This window comes from Camellia sinensis, chromosome 14 (genome assembly GCF_055761805.1).
Source record: "Camellia sinensis isolate YWXY chromosome 14, ASM5576180v1, whole genome shotgun sequence".
Taxonomy (NCBI): domain Eukaryota; kingdom Viridiplantae; phylum Streptophyta; class Magnoliopsida; order Ericales; family Theaceae; genus Camellia; species Camellia sinensis.
Window position 1 is genome coordinate 101,238,556 of NC_138974.1, and position 25,131 is coordinate 101,263,686.

Below are 25,131 nucleotides of genomic sequence, written 5' to 3' on the forward strand. Positions count from 1 at the left end.
GTCCATCTCCGACTGTTTGCAGACATCTTGCGGCCAATGGGCCTAACACGACCACAGAAGCTTTCACTATTCGGCTGAACCTTGTCGGGTGTGGCCGCCCACTGGTACGCAAAGTTACAAGATGAAGTGAAAAAGAATTGGGATGAAATGGCTGAGGCCTTTGTCGCGCAATATTCGTACAACACTCAGATCGAGATCACAACTCGTGATCTCGAAACGACAAGGCAAGAGCCCAAGGAAACTTTCTCGGACTTTGTAATCCGATGGAGGGCAAAGGCGCCAATGATGACTTTAAGGCCCACCGACAAAGATCAAATCCGGATGATTGTGCGCAATCTCCATCCAAAGTTGATGCAGAGAATGATTGTAGTCCCCTTTCCTACTTTCGCGGATTTACACGAGATGGGGGTGCAAATCGAAGATGCAATGAAACAAGGTCTGTTTGACCACGACAGGGAACAACCGAGGAGGACTTTCAACCGTAACAACAATGCGGGCCCGAGTGGCGCTGCAAATACAAGAGCCTCGGAAATCAGTATGGTCACCACCACTCCCCCTCCCCCTCCAAGGCCCATGGCCGCCATACCCTTCTCCGACGCGTCCGGAAGCAACACACAAACCAACAGATTCCAACCGCGAGGCCAAAGAACCTTTACCCCACTATATATGCCCCTGTCCAAAGCTCTAGGGGTATTGATGAGGAAAAAGCATTTGAAACCCCTGGAGCCGAAGCCACTACCGAATCCACTCCCTCCCTCTCATGACCCAGCAAAGTACTGCGCGTATCACCAACAACACGGTCACGACACCGACCGTTGTTTCAGACTGCGTCATGAGATCCAAGATCTTATTGACAAACAGGTGATCGCACCTCCTAATAAACCCAATGTCACAACCAACCCTCTCCCACCACATAACCAAGCTCCCCCTCCCAATAGAATCAATTTTATCCAGACTGGGGTCGTGTCTTACGATCCTAGCATCTATATTACTCCCATCCACCTACCCAAGCCGGAGGTGTTCCTCCCCGATTGCACTGACTTCTTGTGCATGGTGGACATCTCCAAAGCCCAACCAAAGCCGGTGGTGGTAACCGTCGAAGATGGGGCAGGGCAAATTTCGGGAGAGAATGAGATTGTTGAATCTGGGGCTGGACAGAGTTTTGCTGGGGGAGCCTATGATCCAAGCGAGTACATCCTATCAACGAGCCGAATTGGGCTAGGTGTAGAATTGCCAGAGACAGGAGAGCTGCGCATGATCCAGGGAGATGGATCTGGGCTAAGGGCAGATAATCTGACAGCCGTAGAGGAGGACTTTGCCAACCTGCAAATTTTCAATGACCAGGAACCGGGGGATTCGGCAATCAACTGGTTCGACTATGAGGAATCGGCAGAGGCCACTGGATGGCTCGAGGATCAACCAGATGAAGTGGGGGAAGCCCAACCAGAACAGAGCCCGGCAGGGGCAGAGGTATCAGCTGTGGCCGGAATGGCCAGAAGTCAAGTTGTATTGCCGGAGAGCGCCGGTGCTAAGAATTCCGCTCGAGACATGGGCATTATGGATACGGGAATTGTTGAACAAACAGCTGTACTGATGCAGCTGGAACGAGAAAAGTTTGAGGATGCCGAGAGAATTAGGAAAGCTAAGGGCCCTGAGGGGACTGAAAGTGCTGTGTGCACGAAGATAGAGAATGCTGCGAGCATGTGGACAGGAAGTACTGCGAGTGCAACTAAACCGGAGCCAGACAGGTGTCTGTTGGCTGCCGACGGAATGTGGTGGGAAGATGATGACTTATGTCTTGCCCACACAGATGAAGACTGGGGAAATAATCAACCGGATGACACTTGGTACCTCGATGAGGTTGACCATATGACGAGAAGTGGGCGGTACTTCAAACCCCCACACCTGGACCAACCCGAGGCATCCGGGAAGGATAGAGAAGCGGAGAAACAGAAGGAGAAGCAGATTGAAGAGGAAGCTGTGCTGAAACAGTTAAAAAAGATACAAGCAGACATCTCCATCTGGGGACTGCTAATGGCATCACGAGTACATAGGGAAGCTGTCCTATCTGCTATGGACAAGTCCAAACTCTCCATAGACACCACGCCTGAACAGCTGGTTGGCCTGGTTTTTCTGGGAGGAGGTTCCCCGGCATTAACCTTTTCGGACAAGGAACTACCGCCTGAGGGCACAAATCATAACAAACCTCTCTATATTTCTGTGGAATGTAGAGATAAGTGGATACCGGTGGTACTTGTTGATACCGAGTCTGCGATTAATGTCTGCCCGACCAGAACGGCATATGCAATCGGGTTAAAGCCCGCGGACTTCGTCCCAACTACCCAAGTGATCAGAGCATACGACAATACCAGCAGAGAAGTGATGGGGACTGTTAAAATTCAAACCAAGGTTGGTCCAGGACAACACAGCATTGAATTTCATATCTTGGACGTTCCCGCAACCTTTAACCTACTTTTGGGGCGACCGTGGTTGCACCAGGTCAAAGCAGTCTCTTCTACTCTACATCAGATGCTAAAGTACCCTCACGGGAAAGGGGTAGCGATCGTTTTTGGGAATTCATCAATCCATCCGCCGCCGGAAGTGTCCACACCTGTCTTGGAGATCGAGCACGGGACGGAGGATGTGTTTTTATCAGGGTTCACTTTGGCCGAGGCTCGAGTGGTGCAGAATGTCATGGCTGTGAATGAGGGTATGTACGTCAGTGCTCAATCTGTCTACCTCATGAACAAGCTACAACATATCCCCGGAATGGGATTAGGAAGAAGCGGCCGGAAGGGCGTCGCGGTATCGGCCGAAGTGCCACACAACCCTCACACCTTTGGATTGGGTTATCTACCCACCAAAGAGGACTGGGTGAGGAAAGGGAAAGAAATGGCCGGAAGGGCCAGAGCGAAGAAGGCTGGGAAGCCATTTGAGTTAATGCATAGGCCCATCTGGGGTACCCTAAACGGACGCTTCGTCCGGGAGGGGGAGGACTTTCCATTCTGCGGCTTCCCAGAACCATGGCTGAACGCGGAGAAGAAGCGCGTGCCTGGTTTCGAAATCTTCTTCGATTTACAATTGCCTGGGGATGACGTTGCCGAAGCGCAGACAGACCTACCAACTGAGGTTGAGCAGTGTAGAGCAGTGGATCCTGAGAGCACAGAGCTTGAAATGGGGGTAGCACTGGCGTGTCTACTTTCAGATCCTCCGATCGACCAAGAGTGCTTGGGGGATAACTCTTCGGTTTCTATGATTGGAGATGAAATAGCTGCGGGCTTTCCAGCGCCAATCTTGGATGCATCTATCACACCTTCTCTTATCTGGCAATATGAAGAAGGCTTTTTATCTAGCAGCTCCGGGTCAGGTAGTGAGCCGGAATCTGATTCCACCGAATCTTGTGCGTCGGAATCAGATTCCAGCTCGACTGAGTCTGAGTCCAGTATTCCTGTCTAGGTCGTCATTTTCATTTTCTTTTGAGTCTGTTGTAACAGAGAAATCTGGCGGCTTGGAAATATTTAATGAGAATGATGTGGATGTGGTTTCTGAGTATTTCTCTGTGCCTTTGATTTATTGCTTAAATCAGGATTTTCAAAATTTTGATGAAAACAACGAGGGAGAAATTCCTCCAGTTTTGCAACGGTTAATTGATCAAGAGCAGGAAAGATTCGTTAAACCTTTAATGGATGAAATCACTACTGTGAATGTTGGTACTGAGAAGGACCCGCGGCTGGTCCAGATCGGGTCCACGTTGTCTTCGGAGGAGCGCGAGCGCTTAGTCGCTTTATTAAAAGATTTCAAAGATGTTTTCGCGTGGTCCTACGAAGACATGCCTGGAATCGATCCTGAGATTGTACAGCACCGGATCCCTCTTGATCCCGAGGCCCGCCCTGTCAAACAGAAACTCAGAAGGATCCGCCCGGACTGGGCCCTCAAGATTAAGGAAGAAGTCACCAAGCAAATTGACGCAGGGTTCCTGCTGGTATCTGAATACCCAACTTGGTTGGCCAACATTGTTCCGGTGCCAAAAAAGGATGGCAGAATTCGGGTCTGTGTAGACTTCAGAGATTTGAACAGGGCCAGTCCGAAGGACGACTTTCCCTTGCCACACATTGATGAATTGGTGGATTTCACGGCAGGACACGGCTTGCTTTCGTTTATGGATGGTTTCTCAGGCTATAATCAGATAGTAATGGCACCCGAAGACCGGGAGAAGACTGCGTTCACTACCCCGTGGGGTACATATTGTTATAGAGTGATGCCATTCGGGTTGAAAAATGCTGGAGCTACTTATCAACGGGCAGCAACTACAATATTGCATGATATGATCCATAAAGAGGTCGAGGTGTATGTAGACAACATGATTGTCAAATCCAAAGAAAGAGAGGGCCACTACACCGCCTTACAAAAATTCTTTCAAAGGATCAGAGAGTTTCGGCTGCGATTGAATCCCCAGAAATGCACGTTTGGTGTTACAGCAGAGAAGATGCTAGGGTTTCTGATTACACAAAGGGGCATCGAGGTCGACCCTTCCAAAATCAAGGCTATCCTAGAAATGCCACCACCAAGGACTGAAAAGGAGGTGCGAGGCTTTCTGGGTAAAGTGCAATTCATAAGACGGTTTATTTCTAAATTAACCTTGACTTGTGAACCACTTTTTGGTCTCCTGAAGAAAGGAAAGAAATTCCAATGGGACGGCCGATGTCAAGCAGCTTTTGAGCAGATCAAAGAATATCTACAGAACCCGCCCGTGTTGTCACCACCAGAGCTGGGGAGACCGTTGATATTGTACCTTTCGGTAACTGAGACTACCATGGGCTGCATGCTCGCGCAGGAATCAGAAGACAAAGTGGAAAGGGCCATCTACTATCTGAGCAAAAAGATGCTGGATTACGAGACCCGCTATACACCGCTGGAGAAGGCTTGTTTGGCCTTGGTATGGGCAACCAGGAAGCTGCGGCACTACCTGTTAGCTCACTCTGTAATGTTGGTTTCGCGTTTGGATCCCATCAAATATCTTTTCGAGAAACCAGCACTTATGGGTAGGCTAGCTCGTTGGCTGCTGTTGCTCTCCGAATTTGATTTGAAGTATGTAACGCGCAAGTCAGTAAAAGGAAGAGCGGTAGCAGAGTTCCTTGCCGACCACCCGGTTGAGGGGGATGAAGTGGTTGAGTACCTATTCCCAGATGAAGCCATTCTGCACGTCGAAGATGAAACTTGGACGATGTACTTTGACGGAGCGTCAAACCAATATGGGTATGGGATAGGGGTGTTGCTGATAGCGCCTGACGATTCCCGTATCCCTTTAGCATTCAAGCTCCAGTTCAAAGTCTCGAACAATGAGGCAGAGTATGAGGCATGTATTGCTGGCCTGGAAGCAGCCCTAGAACTAGGGGCAAGACGGTTGGACGTCATTGGGGACTCGAACCTTGTTGTGTCTCAAGCAAAAGGAGACTGGAAAGTCAAGGAGGAAAGAATGATAATTTACCACCAAACCTTGGATTTGTTAATTCCTCGGTTTAAGAAGCTAAATTTCACCCACCTCGTAAGGGAGAACAACAGGTTCGCAGATTCACTAGCAACTCTATCTTCTATGATAGACATCCCGTCCGGAGTCCGGATGCGTCCAGTCATTATTGATCAAAGGTTTGCGCCAGCATACGAGTCGATTTCCGCCATAGATGAGGCTCAAGACGGCAACCCTTGGTATTACGACATCTGGAACTTCTTGGAAAAGGAGACGTATCCACTAGGGGCAAATGCCAAGGATAAGAGGGCCATCAGAAGAATGGCTGCTCAGTTCATTATCTGCGGGGGAAAGCTGTACAAAAGGGGTCATCTAGGAATGCATAAGTTCTGTGTAGAAGCTGAAGAGTCAAAGCGCCTGATGGAGGCCATCCATGGGGGGAAGTGCGGTGCACACATGAATGGAGTAATGCTGGCCAGAAAGATCCTCAGACAGGGCTACTACTGGTCAACCATGGAGGAGGATTGTATTAGTTTTGTTCGGCGATGCCACAAGTGTCAAATTCATGCAAACCGCATGAACATCCCGCCGTCAAAGCTGTACAACATGACTTCACCATGGCCTTTTTCAGTTTGGGGAATTGATGTGATCGGAGCTGTTACCCCGAAGGGGTCAAACGGGCATGAGTTTATCCTAGTAGCGATAGATTATTTCACAAAGTGGGTCGAGGCCCAATCATACGCGGTGTTGAAGGCGTCGCACGTCGCAAAGTTCATCAGAAACAACATCATCTGTCGCTACGGGGTGCCAAACGAGATAATTTCAGATAATGGTTCCCACTTCAAGAAAGAAGTGATAGACTTGTTGAAAAATACAATGTGGCTTTCCATAAGTCATCTACATACCGGCCGCAGACCAACGGAGCGGTTGAGGCCGCCAACAAGAATATCAAGCATATACTGCAGAAGATGGTGGGAACCTACCGGGATTGGCCAGACAAGCTGCCATTTGCTCTATGGGGCTACAGGACTTCAATCAGAACTTCTACTGGAGCAACTCCATATTCATTGGTCTATGGAATAGAGGCTGTTCTACCCATCGAGATTGAGGTTCCGTCATTACGAGTATTGGCTGAATGCCAAATAGCCGAAGCAGATTGGCAGCAAAGCAGATTCGAAGAACTCATGCTCTTTGATGAAAGAAGACTGAAAGCACTGTACCACATCCAAGGCTATCAACGCAGAATTGCCCGGGCTTTCAACAAGAAGGTTAAGTCCAGGAATCTGAAAGAAGGAGATTTGGTGCTCAAAGACAACCGAGCTCCCATCCACGACCCAAGGGGCAAGTTCAAACCCAATTGGACTGGTCCTTACATCATCAAAGCTATCTGGTCAGGCGGAGCTGTGGTTCTGATGGATCTAGATGGCTTGGAGTTCTCACAACCGATCAATATGGACAAGTTGAAGAAATATTATCCTTGAGAGGCTCGCTAGGCCGAAAACCCGAAAGGGCGACCTAGGCAAAAGTCAGAGCACAAAAATTAGAAAATATAAAAACTGAGCTCGCAAGGTTGAAAACCCGCAAAGGGCGGCCTTGGCAAAAGTTAGAGCGCAAAAGGAGAGTGAAAATACTCGAGTGAACCTCGGCCTGAACTACGTAAGGCTTGATTCCCATCTTTGGGATACGTAGGCAACTTCACCTTGAAGTTCAGCCATAAACTTTTCCCCGATCAACCTTGTCCATTTTGATCATCTCAGTCATCTTTATCCATCAGCATTTATCGCGATCTCCGGTACAGTGCTGTTCAAACTAGGGGCAACTTTCCGTTGCCGCGACGGTGCAAAGTTACTCAGACTAGGGGCAACTTTCCGTTGCCATGAAGTGCCGCATTGTTCTTCAGACTAGGGGCAACTTCCCAGCTACAGGGATCTGGGGTTGTGCATCTCAGTGACAGATCTTCGGCGTGTCCAGTTCTGATCCACATCGAAAATAGTTTTGAAAAGTTTTAATAAAAGTCGACTTTGTTCAAATTAATCTTTTTACGACTAAGACCATTTTTGGACCAAAGCGGAAAATTTTCAGTACCACAACCTTCAATTTCATTGATTTCAAAACAGAGTTCTCTTGCTCTTATATATAATCGAGGTTGCTTTTTAGTACATTCATAAAGAAAACTTGAAAATGCTAAGTAAGCAATAAATTTGAGGCATAGTTGAATCAAGTATCTCTGCGTCCCCTCCCAGAGCTGGACGAAGCATCTGATGCCAAGCTAGGCCCAACCTGTGCCTCCTCGTTGAGCCAATCCAAGCACTCATCGGACAAAGTGCAACTGAAAGTAGAAGCAGGGGCCAGAAGTTCTCTAGTCCTCCATGCTGTGGCATATCGGGCAAGCTGTGCACCCCGGACCGGGAAAGCAGCTGGGTACTCAATCCCCTCCGGTGGGCAGGTCTGATCATGACCAAACTGACGCAGGAACCGGAACGGAAAATAGAATACGCAATGGGTTAGACCAATCAATTGGATCCCAATCAGCCGGGACATACTATAGCTCATTGCCAGGAGGTTGAGCCAAGGACAACGCCAAGCAATGCCGTCTGCGGACAAATTGCACATCCAATCGAACCACCACCTTTCGTCAAGAGCATTGACTAGGCGCTGCCGAAAGAAGTAGCCTCGAGCTGAATAGGCCAGGCAAGAGTCCACAACCTGCAACTTGTCCATTAACCATACCTGGGGGAGGGATGGAAAATGAGAGAATAAAGAACAGAGAGATGTACGATGAGAGAAAAGTAAGACAAGGGTTTTGTGAGAAAAAAAATCGAGCCTCAGGGTCGAGTGATGTGAGCAAATATATATGTAAGGTTGGGTGGGAAACATTACCTGCAGCAGCAGTGGACTCCCAGCAAACCTACTCGCCTCCCAGCGATAGACAGAATCTAAACCCATCAGCGTCTCGGCTAAGGTCATAGCGACGCAGCTCTTTCCCTCTCTCAAGCCTTGGGCAACTTCAATCAGGCGAATGCTAGCTCCGCCAAAGCCCGAGGAAAGCAGAAAGTGAGACAACAAACACAAGCAGAGGGCGTGTTGCCGAAAACCCTGCCAATAATGGTTGCTGCGGTCACCGGCGTCGGAAAAAATGATGGATCAAGCCGAGGATGTCCAGTTCCCCACTGTAGATCAGAGATCGAGCATCATGCGCCGTGAGCCCACACATCCGCCCTAAAGCTTGGGCATGGCCAAAACGGAGCTGGGGCAAGATCACTTCAGAGCATTCAGACTCCATCAAAACCTGAAAATCTTCGAAAGTGGGACATATCTCTTGGCCGCCGAAGCTAAAAACGTGCGTCACTGGGTTCCAGAACCTTGCCGCGGCATGGAGAAAAGGGAGATGTAGCGGAGTACGGCTCAGCGTGAATAGTGCATTCAAGCCGAAACCCCGGAAGTTCAGCTTTTCCGAGCCATCTAGAGAAGAGATCCAAGATGTGAGATTTTCCGCGAGAAACGCCTCCATCTTTGTGTAAAACTAAGATGAAATGAATGTTCCCGAAGTTGAGGCTTTTATAGAGGGAAAAACACTATTCACGGGGACACGTGTCAAAACTAGGTGGCTGCAGGAATAAGTGGCCGGCCGGCCACCATTTCTGGCTGGTCGGCCATTCTCTTTTTCAAAAACTGGCCGGCCGGCTCCCACTCTCCATAAAATTGGCCAGCCGACTCCCAAACCGGCAATGCTCCAGTGTACCTCCTTGGCCTTGTTTTACCCTTCGAGAGAAAGTTTCCAGCATTTCCATGCAACGGGAGAGTCAAAGGCCTTCATTTCCCTCTGTTTCGGATGCGTTCCGGTGCCCAGATCGTCCGAAGTACACTCTGTTGTTGTTGTTTTGATTATCGAGTTGTTGTTTTGATTATCGAGTTGTTGTTTTGCTTATCGAGTTGTTTGTCGAGCGGACGTGTTTCGTGTTTTCGAGTCATTGCTCTCTGTTTAAACAATCTTTGTTTAAGTCTTGTTTATTTACGTTGTCAACACTGTTGTTTTTGCTTATCGAGTTGTAAACTTCCTAAGGTTCTGTTATATCTTAGTAAGTTGAGTTGCTTAGTTTGTTGCGTCGGTTCACTACCTGACTTGGTGATTACACAATGCACATTCCCATTCAATTTCATTTTTGTGCAAAATAAAATGATGCGATACGATGCTAAAGGCTTAAAATGCAAACACCTTTTCAAAAGCTGTTTCATTTCATCATGTTTTACAACGAATAAAGGTACAAGTTTTACAAAAAATAAAACTGCCTAACAATGTGCAAAGTGCTACAAATTACTAGCAAAAAGAAAAGTAAAGCAGGAAATAGCAGCATCAATGTCCTCGGGAGCGGGAACGAGAAGCACTCCTCAACCTCTTCTGCGGGACAACCTCTGCACCATCATCATCATCCGGGTCGGAGCCGTCATCCTCAGAATCCCCCTCAGCCTCGCCTCTGTTCCCTGAACCAAGACCGGAGCCCCCCTCCTCGGCAGATGTCTCTGACTGGCGGTCGGTAACCTCCTCCTCCTCCTCCTCGGGCTCCGCCTCCACAACGCGTGCCCTACGTCTGCGGGAGGACCCTCCTCGAGCTCCTCGAAAAGGCCTGGATGGCCCAGCTCCTCGGAAAGGCCTAGATGGCCCAGCACCCTGAGAAGGCCCAGATGGCCCAGCTCCGTAAGAAGGCCCAGATGGCCCAGCTCCCCAAGGAGGCCCAGGTGGCCTGGCCCGCGGCGGAGCATATACAGGAGGCATCTAAAAATGAAAAGTTCAATACATCAGTTCAAATATGAAAATCAGATACGAGTACAGTATGTGAGTGGGGTGTGTGTCAGATGTGCTCTACAATACAGAAGAATGCTCAAAACCAGTGTGTCATCAGAAGTGTGATAAATACAAGAAAAATGAACGGTACCTGCACACCCATAACGGATAGGTGTGTCTCTCTCCGAAGGACCATGCCCTCAAGTGCGGCCATCACCCCGAGAATCTCGTCCACATACTCAGCCGGAGGCTGCAGATACAAAGGCAAAACTATCAGTAAAGGAATGAATGTCTAAGTACTCGACTGATAAATCAAAGCTATAAATCATACCGGTGGTGAATCAGGATCCCTGACATATCTATGGTCAGGAAGCGGAGGCTCTAGCGGAATCTGGTAAGGAGTCCCAAAACGCCATCCCGTCAACTCGGACGGCATGTCCGGCCATCCAGGATGAGGATAAGTCGAAGGAGTCGGAGGAACCGATCTACCCCCACCTCTCGATGTACCAGCCCTACTAGTAGAAGGGGCGTCTGCAGCCCGAGCCCGGGCCTGGCCCGAGGATGACATACCGGCAGACCTCATCATCGGGGTGCGAGCTCCCGTCAATGGAGGCATCAAATATGTGTGACGGTAAGTGGCGTAGTCCCCCTCCTCAAGATATAGTAAAGCATCACTACCCAGCATGGCGCCGACTACCTCCGAGAAAGAGAGCCTGTCAGCAGTCCGCATACTGACTGGGGGGTACTGCGGGAGGATCCTGAGAAAGATACCCCCATACCTGACGCAGAAAGCGTTCCCCCAGAAACCATGCCCTGCCAACAGGTCCTTCGAGCAGGAACCTGTACTGGGAGGTGCCCGATCCTCCGGGATACTGAAATCGAAGACCATCGCCCAAGGGTGCCCAAGGCTGCCATGTGATCTGCGGATAACAAATACATAAGCCAATCAGAAATCGGGAATACACAGAGCAAATCAAAGATGAAAATGAAAAGAACTGAAAGTTCTGAAGTACCTCCGATGGGCGCACAGTGTCAAAATACTATCGTAGATAAATAAGAGTCTCTCGGGGTCTCGGCCGGTGCGGGCCCTCGAATACCAATGAATATGGGGTCATGGGAGGCCCTGCCACCTCCAACTCTGGGGCTAATGCTGGGAAGTATACATAGACCCATAGCTGAGAAAAGCAGTGCAGAATGTAAGTACAAAGTGCTGAGAACAAAATACAGACTGTAGAGTGCGCTGTGTGTGTGCAATGTACAAGTAATGAAGAGCATAAATGTAAATCAAGGGGACAGAAAAGTACCTCCCAGGCTCGCCAGTAACCGCCAAGTAAGTCTCCCCGCCCGCGGGAGGTGGCGCTCATATAATAGTAAAGGGTAGCCAGGCCGGCGCCACCCCAGTCGTATCGACTGACCTTTGATAGGTCAACCAGAGCGCTCAGTAAGTATAACCCGACTGTGTTTCCTCTATCGGCGAACAGGGTAGTCCCGAAGAGGAACATAAGGAAACCACGAGCATACTGCTCCGTCTCCTTAGGAGTCTCGGGCACCATCTCCGCCCGCCGGAAGTGGGAAGAGAACCAAGTATATCGGACTCTCCCAGAAACCCTGTCAACAGGCGGGCGAGCCCCCAGCAGATATGTCCAAGCGGCCTCCCACTCGCCCATGTCCTCGTCATAGGGGATGGACCAACCTCCTATGTCTAGGCCGGTCAACACAGCGAAGTCTAGAGGGGTCATAGTCATGTCCCCGGTGGTAGAGAAATGAAAGGAGTTGGTGGTGTCCCACCATCTCTCTACCAATGCCGCCATCAGTGTCCTCCTGGCAGAACAACGTGACAACCCAATGCAGAAGGCCCCGAACCCTGCCAAGTCTACTAAATCTCGGACACCCTCCGGGAGCTCAGCGTACCAGTCCCGCGCGGCGGTGGAACCATACCCCCGTACACTGCGAGAACCAACCTGCATTCAGAATGAATACATGTGTCAATAATGGAAAGTTTAGGCTGCGTGCTAATGAAATGAAATGGGCTGCGTGCTAATGAAATGAAATAGGCTGTGTGCCGATGAAATGAAATGGGCTGTGTGCCGTTGAAGTGAAATAAGCTGCATGCAAATAAAATGAATGAGCCGTGTGTTCAGAAGTGAAGTGTACGAACTGTGTGTTCAGTATAAGCTACTTTCAATCAGTGTGGGCTGCGTGTTCACTATGAATCTGGGCTGCGTGTTCAGGAAATTTAAGTTTGGGCTGCGTGTTCAACTTTCAATCAGTGTGGGCTGCGTGTTCACTATGAATCTGGGCTGCGTGTTCAGGAAATTTAAGTGTGGGCTGCGTGTTCACTATTCTAATCTGGGCTGCGCGTTCAGAAAATCGAAGTTTGGGCTGCGTGTTCAACTTTCAAATCAATCTGGGCTGCGTGTTCAGAAAATTTAAAATGAATGAACTGCGTGTTCACTACTAATCTGGGCTGCGTGTTCAGAAAATCGAAGTTTGGGCTGTGTGTTCAACTTTCAAATCAATCTGGGCTGCGTGTTCAGAAAATTTAAAATGAATGAACTGCGTGTTCACTATGAATCTGGGCTGCGTGTTCAGAAAATTTAAAGTTTGGGCTGCGTGTTCAACTTTCAATCAGTGTGGGCTGCATGTTCACTATGAATCTGGGCTGCGTGTTCAGGAAATTTAAGTTTGGGCTGCGTGTTCAACTTTCAATCAGTGTGGGCTGCGTGTTCACTATGAATCTGGGCTGCGTGTTCAGGAAATTTAAGTTTGGGCTGCGTGTTCAACTTTCAATCAGTGTGGGCTGCGTGTTCACTATTCTAATCTGGGCTGCGTGTTCAGAAAATTTGAAGTTTGGGCTGCGTGTTCAACTTTCAATCAATGTGGGCTGCGTGTTCACTATTCTAATCTGGGCTGTGTGTTCAGGAAATTTAAAGTTTGGGCTGCGTGTTCAACTCTCAATTAGTGTGGGCTGCGTGTTCACTATCAAATCTGGGCTGCGTGTTCAGAAAAATCGGAGTTTGGGCTGTGCGTTCTACTCTAAGTCAGTGTGGGCTGTGTGTTCACTTTCGAATTCGGGCTGTGTGTTCGGCAAATCAGTGTTTGAGCCGCGTGTTCACCTCTTAACTAATGTATACTGTGTGCTCGCAATTAATTAATGAGCCGAGTGTTCAGAAATTCTAGTGTTTAAACTACATGTTCAGGATGCAAGCAAAGTACTATGTCATAAGCTAAACTGCGTGTTCAAGCATGGCCAAGGTACGAAATGTACGAAAAATGCAGAAAATGAAGTAAATACCTCTCGGGCCTCATGGGAGAGGTGATGCTCTGGCTCTCGGAGAAGCAGATCCCCAGGTGCTCGCTCATCAAAATCAGTGAAATGACGGAAAACGGCACGAGGAAGGACATGTGCTGGCGGGGCGTACCTCCCGAGAATAAAAGGTCGGACCCTCGGGGGCAAAGTCATAGGATCAAAATCGTCTCTGGCACCTGGAAAGCCTCCACCATGAGGAGAATGACCCGCCATTTTCAGAAAATCTGCAAAAGGAGCAAAAATGAGCGAAAATGAGCCAAAATTGGAAAAAGTCAACAAAAGTCAACTCTCGGGAAATGAAAAAGTCAACAAAAGTCAACTCCCGAGAAAATCTTCCAAATATTGAGACAAACTCACCTCAAGTGGCGGAAATGAGAAAAGAAGCTCCGAAACCAAAATTTAATCAGTTCAAAGTGCTTGAAACTGAATATTTTTGCGGAAACAACTTGCGTGGGGCGTTGGAAAACGCGTATGGAACTCAGATCTGGAGAAGAAAGTGGTGTAGAAGGCAAGGGAAGAGAAGATCTCGGCTGCATTTATAGGCTCCAAGTCTTGGGATAAAGGAGCATGAAGAAAGGAGGTGAAAGGACCAAAATACCCTCGGATTTGGTCATATAGCCGGCCGGCCACCTTTTCCAGCCGGCCGGCCATTTCCTTTTTGGAAAACCGGCCGGCCAGCCATTCACTTTTTGTAAAACCAGCCGGCCACCTCCCATCCCTCATAAAACTGGCCGGCCATGTCCCTCACAGGCTCACCTAGCTCCCTGTAAATTTTGAGGAAGATTGGAGTTCCCGGGACCTGAAAAAGTTCAAGAAAAGTACACTTCCGGTCGCGAAATTGCTCCTCCGGAACTTCAGCTTCAGGATTTGACATGTGTCTCATCATCATTCATCAAAATCAAAGTGTATCCTTTTTGAATGAGTTGTAGCCTTTCCAGGAAGCGGATCGGAGGCCGTGATCGAGTTGCCTTCGCCGAAACACGCATTTCCGTGCTCGTTATTTCATGACAAACGGGCACCCTGATTTATGCTCGTTTTGCACTATCATGCACATAACTTGCATTCTCATGAGCATACTTACATTTTTATGCACATTTCTTGATATTGGCATACCTCTATGCTTGAGCATGCGTTGTCACGCATGTTCCACTCTTGCATTGCGATGCATTCACTCACCGGCACTGCGTGTGTCAAACTTCCAGAATCACATTGAATATATGTTGGTAGCATATTGTACTTGTTGCAATTTCTCTCTTTTGCAGGCACGATATTGTATGTACGGTTCATTTGAGGCTGGTGCGACCAGACGAATCGCGCAGGTATCGTATCTTCTCCGTGTGAGACGTGGCGAGGATTGAACAATCCTTCGCATTCTTAACTGCATGAAATGTAGTTGTTGCTTTGCATTCTTGCTTAAAACTGTTGCATCTATTTGCGAATACTTGCTTCATTACAGCTTGCTGCATTTGCATGATCATTGAGTTATGTTCGGCTTCTTGCATATCGCTTTGCATTTTGCCCCCCCTGCCTGCGGGCACATCTCTGTTTACTTTGTACGTTTGTCTAAGTCTTCGGCCTTGTCAAAAAATGGGTCGTCTCTGGGCTTTGACATGCACTCCCGTCACTTGTGACTTTCGAGTTCTGTCAAAGAGGGGCAACTGTAGACACCCCATTTTTGACCGACCTTAAGACTCAGACGTCACTGATTGAGCGCTTGGTGATGTTGCATGATGTGCTCGTTCAGAAGTTTCAGAGTTGCGGCCGTGAGCCCTGCCTCCGGACTTCCGAACCCTCTTTTGTGCTTTGCCTCGGTTTGTGAACCAGGCTCGGTTTTCTTTGTTTCTTTTCCTGAGGGGAGGGAGAGGTCCAGTAGACCATCTTTCAGTGGCCGTGGGCTACATTTTGTGGCCGCAGGCCATTTTGCCCATTTCGGAGTCCGGTTTCCGGTTTTTCAGGACCGTTGGCCGTGTGCCTCGGTTCGGGACCGCTTAACCATCTCCATTTGCTCTGATTTTGGCATACATCTTATTTTCTCCCTTTTGAGGGACACTGGGGTCTGAGAAACCCACTTCGTGGCCGAATGCCACTTTCGGTGCTTAACAGCCCATTTTCGGGACCCCGAACTGCGCGTTTTGGCCCCCGAACATTCGTTTTGCAACGGTTTTCGTTCATTTTTGGCAGGTACCTCTGTTTTATCACTGGGAAGGCTGTAGAAGGGTGGGAGGCCAGTAATTGTTGCAGCAACCAGTTATATATCCCTCGACGCCCTCCGATGCCCGTTTTCCACACTTCCGGGCTAATGTTGAACACCTTGGGCCCACTTTCTTGAACTTTGAACCACATATTTGTGATGTACACACATGGGAGGACCCTAAAAGTTGGTGGCCGGCCACTAATGTCACTTGACCTTTTTGAACCCCTCCTTCCGGGCTAATGTTGAACATCTTGGGCCCACTTTCTTGAACTTTGAACCACATATTTGTGATGTACACACATGGGAGGACCCTAAAAGTTGGTGGCCAGCCACTAATATTGCTTGACCCTTTTGAACCCCTCCTTCCGGGCCAATGTTGAACACCCTTGAGCCACTTTCTTGGACTTTTAACCACAGGGTTGTGTTGAGGGCACATGAGAGGACACCATTATGTGGTGGCCGGCCACTAAACCAACTTGACCCTTTTGACCCCTAGCCGGCCGGCTAGGGGGTGTGGCCGGCCGGCCACCTGAAACAAAAATACCTGGCCGGCCATGATCCTCACACTGTTCACTTTACAGCTGTATAGCTTTATCCCCCAGAAAATATCCCAATCCGGGGGATATTTTGTGGGGGGAAAACTTGCCTATTTTCCCCCACCTTTTGCCCCTCCTTTACTCCCCCTTTTTTGTCCATATAATCAGCTGGCAACATTGCATACAAGGGTTAGAAAAATTGTCTTCAAGCCTTGATACACTAATATCCCTCTATCTCTCTCATTTTCTCAAAAACACCCAAGTTTCACCTCATTTTCTTCATCACCACCAAGCTCTACCACCACCACTCCATTCCAGCAGCAAGGGGAGGAATTCCAAGAGCTAAGAGGCAACAAATTTGGTCCAAGAAGCAACAAAAGTATTGATCTTCAAGGGTGAGTCCATTTTCCCTCTTTTCTAGTTCATTTTTGCACCATTCCTCTAGCCATTATGCTTACTGTTTTGAGCTCAGACCAAAACTGAAAAGGTCATTTTTTTTGAGCTCATTATCATGTCTCATTAAGGGCTCAACCCTGTTTGAGCCCTCCATCTTGCACTTGCTTCAATACCCACTTTGTATGTCAATATTTTGCATGCTTTTTCTAACCTACGTGTGATCTATTTTGGAGTTTCTCATGAACTGTAAGTAGGTTTATTTTGAGCCCCTCTTCAACATTGAAGAAGGGCTCATCTTTGTTTGGGACCTCCATGTACCACTTGTCTTTATATCCATCTTTGGTCCCCTATTCTTGTATGACTTGGAAGCCTATCTTGGTTCCATTTTTGGTCATTTTACAGAGCTAGAAAAGTTCTTATTTTGGCCCATTCTTCATGTTTCATTAAGGGCCTTTCATGGTTTGAGGTATATTTTATGCACTTCATGTTATATCTCTCTTTTAATCCCCATTTTTGCATGATTTGTTAGCCTATCTTGCTCCGGTTTGTGGCCTTTTTACAGTACTAAAAATAGTCTTATTTTGGCCCATTATTCATGTTTAATCGAGGGTATTTGGCTGTTTGATGAGTATTTTGCATACTTTGTGTTATAGCCACTTTTGAGCCTCATTTTGCATTGCATTTCTAGCATGTTTGTATACTGTTTTGGAGTTTTTACAGTTCTGTGAATAGTCATATTTTTGGTCCCTCTTCAATGTTGTAGAAGGGAATTTTTCAGTTTGGGCTTTTCATATACCACTTGCCTCTTTGGCCACTTTTTGACCCTTTTTCTTGCATGGGAGTGCAGCCATACCTGTGTTTGTTTTTGGGGTTTTTACAGTTCTGGAAAAACATCATATTTTGGGCCCCTCTTCAACTTTGTTGAAGGGTCCTAACCTGTTTGAGGACAGCAGCTGTGAGTTGCTTCTTAATCCCATGTTTAGGGCCATTTCTTGCATGCTAGTTTTGCACTGTTTTTGCTTGTTATTTGGCCATGTTTTGAACTGGAAAAATGCTTATCTTGGGGTTGCCTTGCTTCTGTATTTTCATTGCATGTCCATATTGTGCATGTTTGGTATGGCTATAGGCCATTTCGGGTGCCAAAATTCATATTTCGGGACTATTTCATGCATCGGGTGTGTTTTCGCCTCATTTCGGGACTGTTTTCCCCCACATTTCATTGCTGAAAATCCATTAGCATGTTTGCATATCATTTCCATGCCATTGCATTGCATATGTCATTGCCTCGGTTTGCGTGCCCGTGTGCACGCATTTCGAGGCACTTCATTTTCATCCACCGGCCTCTTATATGAGTGTGGCTGAGGCTCTCTCATGTTAGTATAAGTCCATGTTGCATTTTCCATGCCATTTTAGCCATATTGCATTGCGTATGTCATCGCCTCGGTTTGCGTGCCCGTGTGCACGCATTTCGAGGCACTTCATTTTCATCCATCGGCCTCTCATGTGAGTGTGGCTGAGGCGCTCTCATGTTAGTGTAAGCCCATATCATATTTCCATGTCATTTACATTGCGTCTGTCATTTTCTCAGTTTGCGTGCCTGTGTGCACGCATTTCGAGGCATCTCATTTTTACAGCATAGTGCATACTAGGTTGTATCTTAGATCGCATTCTGTCATTTTCTCAGTTTGCGTGCCTGTGTGCATGCATTTTGAGGCATCTCATTTTTACAGCATAGTGCATACTAGGTTGTATCTTAGATCGCATTCTGTCATTTTCTCGGTTTGCGTGCCCGTGTGCACGCATTTCGAGGCATCTCATTTTTACAGCATAGTGTATACTAGGTTGTATCTTAGATCGCATTCTGTCATTTTCTCGGTTTGCGTGCCCGTGTGCACGTATTTCGAGGCATGTCATTCCATAGCATTGTGTATGTTAGGATTGTATCTTAGTTGCATTTCATGCATGTCATGCATATTGCATCGTGTTCGGAATAGGAGTTAGCCCGGGCACGGGAAACGAGGTGCATTTCGTACTCCGAGTGACGGAATGTATCTCAAACACCCTTCATAATCTCCAAGGATCTACTTAATTTGGAAAGTTTTTTTTTTTTTTTTTTTTTTTCTTTTTAGAAGTTGTCTTTTGATCACATATTTGCTTGGGGTTTTAAATTTTGAAGAGGCAATCATTTTCAGTTGATCACTAGGGTAAGATTTCAAATTCAGACTCAAATCCTTTAAATTGGGAAACTACCCCCTAATTTACCATTGATTGACAAAATCAAAATCAAATCAAATCACTGCCAAATATGACCTCTCAAAAATTTGGAATTGAATTACTGCTTAGAATAACTCAAATTGCCCAGAATCAAATCATTGCCATATCATATTTCCCAAATTTTCTTTTTCTTGTAGTGAAATCACTACCTTTTTTGACCGTTGATATTTGAAATCAAATCAAACCATTTCCATTCAAGACAAGATACCACATAAGCATATAATTTGCATTCATGCTTATTTGGGGATAAGTTTGCTCTATCCTAATTTGGAAATGAGATATAGGATTCACTAAATCATACAAAAAGGCAACAACACAATCCTAGAAAAGAAGGTATCCTGTCCTCGTTTGGAAAGCGCTAATGCTTTCTATATGCAAAAAGTAGGTTCGGTCACAAAAAAGTACATTAGTTATTACTATCAATATACCTCTCATACCACAAGGGCATGATCAAACAGTACTAATAGCATAATCTAACGCTTGCTTTATTGACATAGCATAGCCCGCGAATAGTGTTTGGGATATTATGCAACAAAGTAAGTTTCCTTAGTTCTAAAATGATGCAATGCAATTAACAATTAACCACTAATTTCATAAAATAAATTTTTTTAAGTCAAGCTAACTTAATTCTCCAATAGAGTCACCAACCATGGGTGTCGTGCCTTTTTCTAGTCCAAGGCATGCATTCCACATCGACTTGTTTTGACCAACAAAGAGTCGCCACGTAATTTTTAAAGAAGACTTAAGAAACATTTAACAATGAAAACTAAGTTAAGGCCCAATCTGTCACCACCAAGAAAATTCTAGGTTCGAGAGCTTCAATACAAAAGGAGAAGGCCATTTTCATGGACGCACTCCCTTTTTTCCCAATCCGAAGATTGGCCTCTACTCATTTTCTATTTTATGATTTTAGTGGTTAATTATTCATACAAATTCAATTTAAACCATAAAACCCTTAACTAACCTATAACTACGTGATTTAAGAAAAAATAAGGGATTGTTTGGAATGATCTAAATAAGTATACTTTTTGATTTTTTACAAAAAGATGTGTAGAAAAATGGCGAGGTGATGTGAGCCAAATAAGTGCACTTAGTTTATGCCAGATAGTGCCTAAGTATCATTCATTTAGTTACAAGAATAAAGCCATATTTTTTAGTAAAATAAAGATTTTCCACAAAAAAATGGGTTTTAAATAAAACGTGGCTATCAACTTGAACTAAGATGAATAACACTTGTAAAACATCCAAAACAACCAATTTTACATATAAAGAGCATATAAACTTGCATAATTGAAAAACAATGCAAATATCAGGCACATTCTAAGAAGGAAAAAAGGACTTAACCAATCGCCTACTTTCAGTATCTTATATGCATGCACGAAATAAACATGACCCAAAAGCAACTAATACATACAAAATATGAACCTAGGCTCGGTTTGAGGCTATTAACATAATGATTATGCAAGAAAAGCAAATAGCACATAATGGAAAGAAAAACAATAATATAAGTTGTTTACATGATGATTCAAACCGGGCCTACCACATGATTTTTACATGATTAAATGATCTTAAACATGTTGTCCTAACAAGGTAGAGAGAAAAGACATGAAAATAACCAAAAAATGGTAGAAAAACTAACAAACTACATGATGTAATGATGAATGAACACCCTAGCTAAGATTAATCACTAAAAATAGGCTAAGAGAGGTACTGAAATTAAAAGAACATGAGGATTTACCTGCTCGTTTATGTAAACCGAAGAGAAAACACGAAAGAAAGCGAGAAAAATCGAGTTCCTTGCATGCAAGCCTCTTTCAAGCTTGGTTTCGGAGTTAGGGTTAAGTTCTTCAGTCCTTAGATATTTTTCAGAGGTTTAGAGTTACTTTGAGGTGTGGGAATTCGAAGCTAAGGCAAAACGAGGGAGTCGGGTGGTGTTTCTCTCTTGAAATCTCAAAAAGTGGCTCAATTTCTTAACCTCCTTCAAAGAGAGAGGGAGAGGCTCTATTTATATAGCTAGGGGGGAGGCTCTGGAACCCTTCTAGGGTTTCATCGCTTTCCCTTCTGCCATACCCACAAAAAATACACCCAGATTAAGTTTTCATACCTAGGTCTGCAATACTACAATGTGCACACACACCAACTTCGTGCGCACGTGCAATGATTATGAACAAATGAGCACTCTCATCTAACGTGCACATGCATGCATACACAAGTGCGGGGTCTCATACCCTTCGCTTGCTTGTGGTACAAGTAAGGCCGAATTGTATTTTGATAAATGTTTTTGATAAAATAGGCCACTAATTTTGAAAAATACTTTTGATCAAAGGACAACCGGGCTTTCTCCTCATTCTCAGGGTTAAAAGGTTGGTTTTCAGCTAAAAATGGGTCCAGTGGTAATGGTCATTTTTGTAAAAAGTTGATTTTTGGCTAAAAAAAGGTTCATATTACAACTCCAAACATCCTCGAACATTCTAAAATTGAAGTATTTTACCATTTCATCATCAGGAGACTTGCAAGCTCCTGAAGTCTTAGAGTCAGTCAAAATGGAGTGTCTACATTTGGGAGGTGAGAAAATGAGAGAGAAAGTGCAAGAAAACTATAATTAAATCAACTCCAACAATCCTAGGTAGGGGTGGCTAATCCCTCAACTATCCACAAGGCCCAATCACATCTTGAACAAAATAATTCATAAATTTAGAGTGTTTGGCAAGAGAGGAAAAAAAAAGAAAGAAAGAAAATAGGAGAGAAAGTTCAAGAGTTTACCTTACCTCAAGCAAAGGGGAAGATCTCATTGATTAGCAGGCTCCACTCTAGACACCCTCAAACTTCTGAAATCTTCTTTGAATCTCTACCAAGAAAAGCTTCAATCTAAGCTCTAATGGAGGTGTATCTATAGGTGTATGTATAAAGAGAGAAATTGAAGTTCCAAAAGCTTTGAAATCAAAATGGGCGTCTCTATACTCTTGTAAACCTTACAAAACCTTCCAACCTTTTGTCTTCTTGAAACAAGGGTGCTTTTATAAGCCAAGAGGTTGCTTGCTCTGCAATTCCCCTGAGAATTGCGGAGGTGACACCTCCACTTGTATGGGGGGACCATTTTCTAGAAATTGCTCTATTTCTCAACAAAATTGCCTAGCCAGACAAACCTTATTCGGCCATTAATTCTTGTTTGGCCTGTACAAAATTGTATGGCCAAACAAAAATTTTGTACGACTTCGCAAGTTCTGTACGACTAGGGCAAAAATGAAGGGAAAATTGGGTTTTTCTAGAGGATTCTCCTCATTTCCATTCATTTCCACTCTGTCTTTAACCAGTTATCGAAAAGTGCAATGTTTTGATTTGAAAAGTGAGCTTGAACATTATAGAAATGATTGGATTATACATGGCTAAAAACATTTAGAAAATGGTTTTAACGATCTAAAAATAGTTGGCCAAAATGAAAGTAAGGTTGGAATCTACTCTTAGATATAACTTTTCTACTGCAGAAATCGAAGGATTGCGCGTTTTGGTTTTCATCATCGAGTGCCTAGAGTGAAGCGCTCAAGTTTTAGGGCCAGTCAAAATAAGATGTCTACAGTATGAACATAGAATAATTTCACAGAATTTATCAAATGATCAGAATAATTCAGAGCAATACAAATTAAAGGTAATTAAAATAAAAACTTTTTGCAAAGATATTTAAAGAAACCATATTGTATACCACCCAGTTACATCAAAACAATTCCATGGTCACTTGATGCTAAATTCCTTCATCACCAATACTTTAATCATTTGAGATTTCTCCATATATCTCAAAATTTGATAAATTAAAAATTTTAAGGTATAAGGTATGTAAGGTTTGGCAAGATCAACAACTCTCATTTTAAGATCACTAAATCTCACTCTAAACACTCCCAATCTAATTTTAAAATTAGTATTACAAACAGAGAGAGGGAGAGAGAGAGAGAGAAAAGTGTACGTGATTGTTTTTTCAATTTGTGACTTAGGCCTCATTTGACAAGAGCTAAAGTGACTAAATAAGCATAAAAAAATAAAATATGCTAATTTAGTTAATAAGACAAAATGTCACATCTAAATCATAATTATTTTACTTTTTATCTCACAACTATCATATCCTAAATGAAACTAATTTAATTAGGTTAAATTAGTGAAAAAAAAAGAAAAAGTTAAATTAGTTGTTTCCAATTCCAAGCTTGAATAATGGAAAAGATTAGTGGCCCCAAGAAAACTTGGAGGGGAACAAAAATTAAATAAATAAAAAGCAAAAGACAGAAAATGAAAGATGTGATGGTATGGCAAGGCATGACCTTGATGAAAAAATTGATGAATGGATGATGGAAATAAAAAATAAAAAAAAAAAAAGAAAAGAAAACAAAAGAGATGAATAAAATAACAACGAAGTAAAGACAAAAAGAGACAAAATAAGTTAAATTCTCATTTAAAAATTTCACCACCAAACTACTATATGAAATAAAACGCAGATTATCATGTTTGGTTCTAGAAAATTAAGTCAACTTTTCAAAAGATTGAGTTTTTTATTTTTCATATATATATATATATATATATATTGTTTTTAGGGCAAATTTTTTATTTTTTAAGTACACTTAATCTAAATACGTTTAAAAAGTATAATATTTGTAAAAAAAATTAAAAAAATTCACTAAATACAAAAAATATAAAAAAATTGAGAATTCAATATATTTTCATATTTTGTTATATTCAATGAATTTTAAAAAGTTTTTGGAGAAATTTTTTATTTTTTACGTGGATTTAAAAATAAAAAAAATTGATTAAAATATTTTATAAAATAATTTAAAAAAAATATGAATTGAACACGAAGAAAATTATTTTTAAAAATTCAAAACCAAACTTATCTTTTATTAAAATATTTAATACCTTAAAAATACAGGATTTCACAGTGGCCTCCGATGAGAGAGGTTAAATTTGTTGTGCTGCTCTCTGTGAGAAGTTGAGTGGAGAGAATTGAGACTGAATCGATTTGCGAGGTGTGCTATGTATCTCTCTAAGATTTCGAGCCGTTGTTTGAGAAGAATTAATTTAGCTTGACTAAAAAAGTTTTGTTTAGGATAAATTTTTGACTTTTCTTAATTTGAATGTGATGATTGTGAGAGAAAAAAATGAAATAATTATAATTTGAATGTGACATTTTATCTTGTTGATTGAATTAGCATATTTTATCTTTTAATGAGCTAATTTAGCATAACCAACTTTCCAAATATAACTATTTAAAATAATTTAAATTTTAATATAAGATATGCAAAATATTTAGATGTTCAACCCTTGTTTTTGGGATAAATTACACTAACAGTCCTTGTAATTTGGGGCTTGTGTCACTTTAATCCTTAACTTTTCAATTATGATATATTTGATCTTGAATTTTGAATCTTGTTCCAAATAAAAACAATCAAAGATGTTTCATTTGCAAACGGTTCATTTGAAGGGTAAAATCGTCATACAACTTATTTTATGATGCTTAACTTTATATTATTTGAAATGTAATTTTTTTTTAATAAATAATGCCGGAACTTTCTTGGTTATAAAATTTTATTTGGTTTGGTTTTTAAGAACCATTTTCATAAATCTTTTCTAAGAAACTTAAAATTAAATTTGTGAAATTTTTTTTAAAAAAATATCATTTTTATATAATTTTATCTTTTGGGAGGGTAGAAAAATATTTTAAAATAATTTTTTTGGATATTTATTTTTGTTAAATTAGTTTTTATTTTTTCAAAACTCAAGCATGGCAACAACCTTGATATAAATATTAAACCAATCCATTAAATTAAAAAAATTCAAAACTAAAAAATTTCGTATATTAAACATATAGATTACAAACTAAAAACATAATAAACCATTCATTACATAATAACCATCCAAAAAACCTGTTAACAACAAATATATTCATCTATTACATAATAACTATCTAAAAATATTAACAAAAAAACCACCAATTACAGGATTATCATCCAAACACATACTAAAAATTAATTTGGTAAGAAAATAAAAATGTAAAAGATTAATTATTTTTATATAATTTTATCTTTTTGTGAGTAGAAATAATTTTTAAAAATTCAAAAATAATTTTTGGACATTTATTTTTATCAAACTAGTTTTATATTTTATGAAATTGATGGCTTTGCTCTTGAAATG

The 25,131-nt window shown here is 43.4% G+C and overlaps 1 protein-coding gene across 1 annotated transcript in view; it reads right to left on the reverse strand.

The window, feature by feature from the left end:
* LOC145807212 (uncharacterized) overlaps positions 1-14,070 on the reverse strand; it is a 36,406-nt gene extending 22,336 nt beyond the window's left edge. Inside the window, exons 1-2 of the mRNA XM_082905156.1 lie at positions 13,546-14,070; positions 11,761-12,211 (exon numbers count right to left, since the gene is read on the reverse strand). Coding sequence (XP_082761282.1) covers positions 11,761-12,211; positions 13,546-13,773 — 679 coding nt within the window. The 5' untranslated portion in view covers positions 13,774-14,070. The remainder of the gene's footprint in view (positions 1-11,760; positions 12,212-13,545) is intronic.
* Between the last annotated feature and the right edge of the window lie 11,061 nt (positions 14,071-25,131).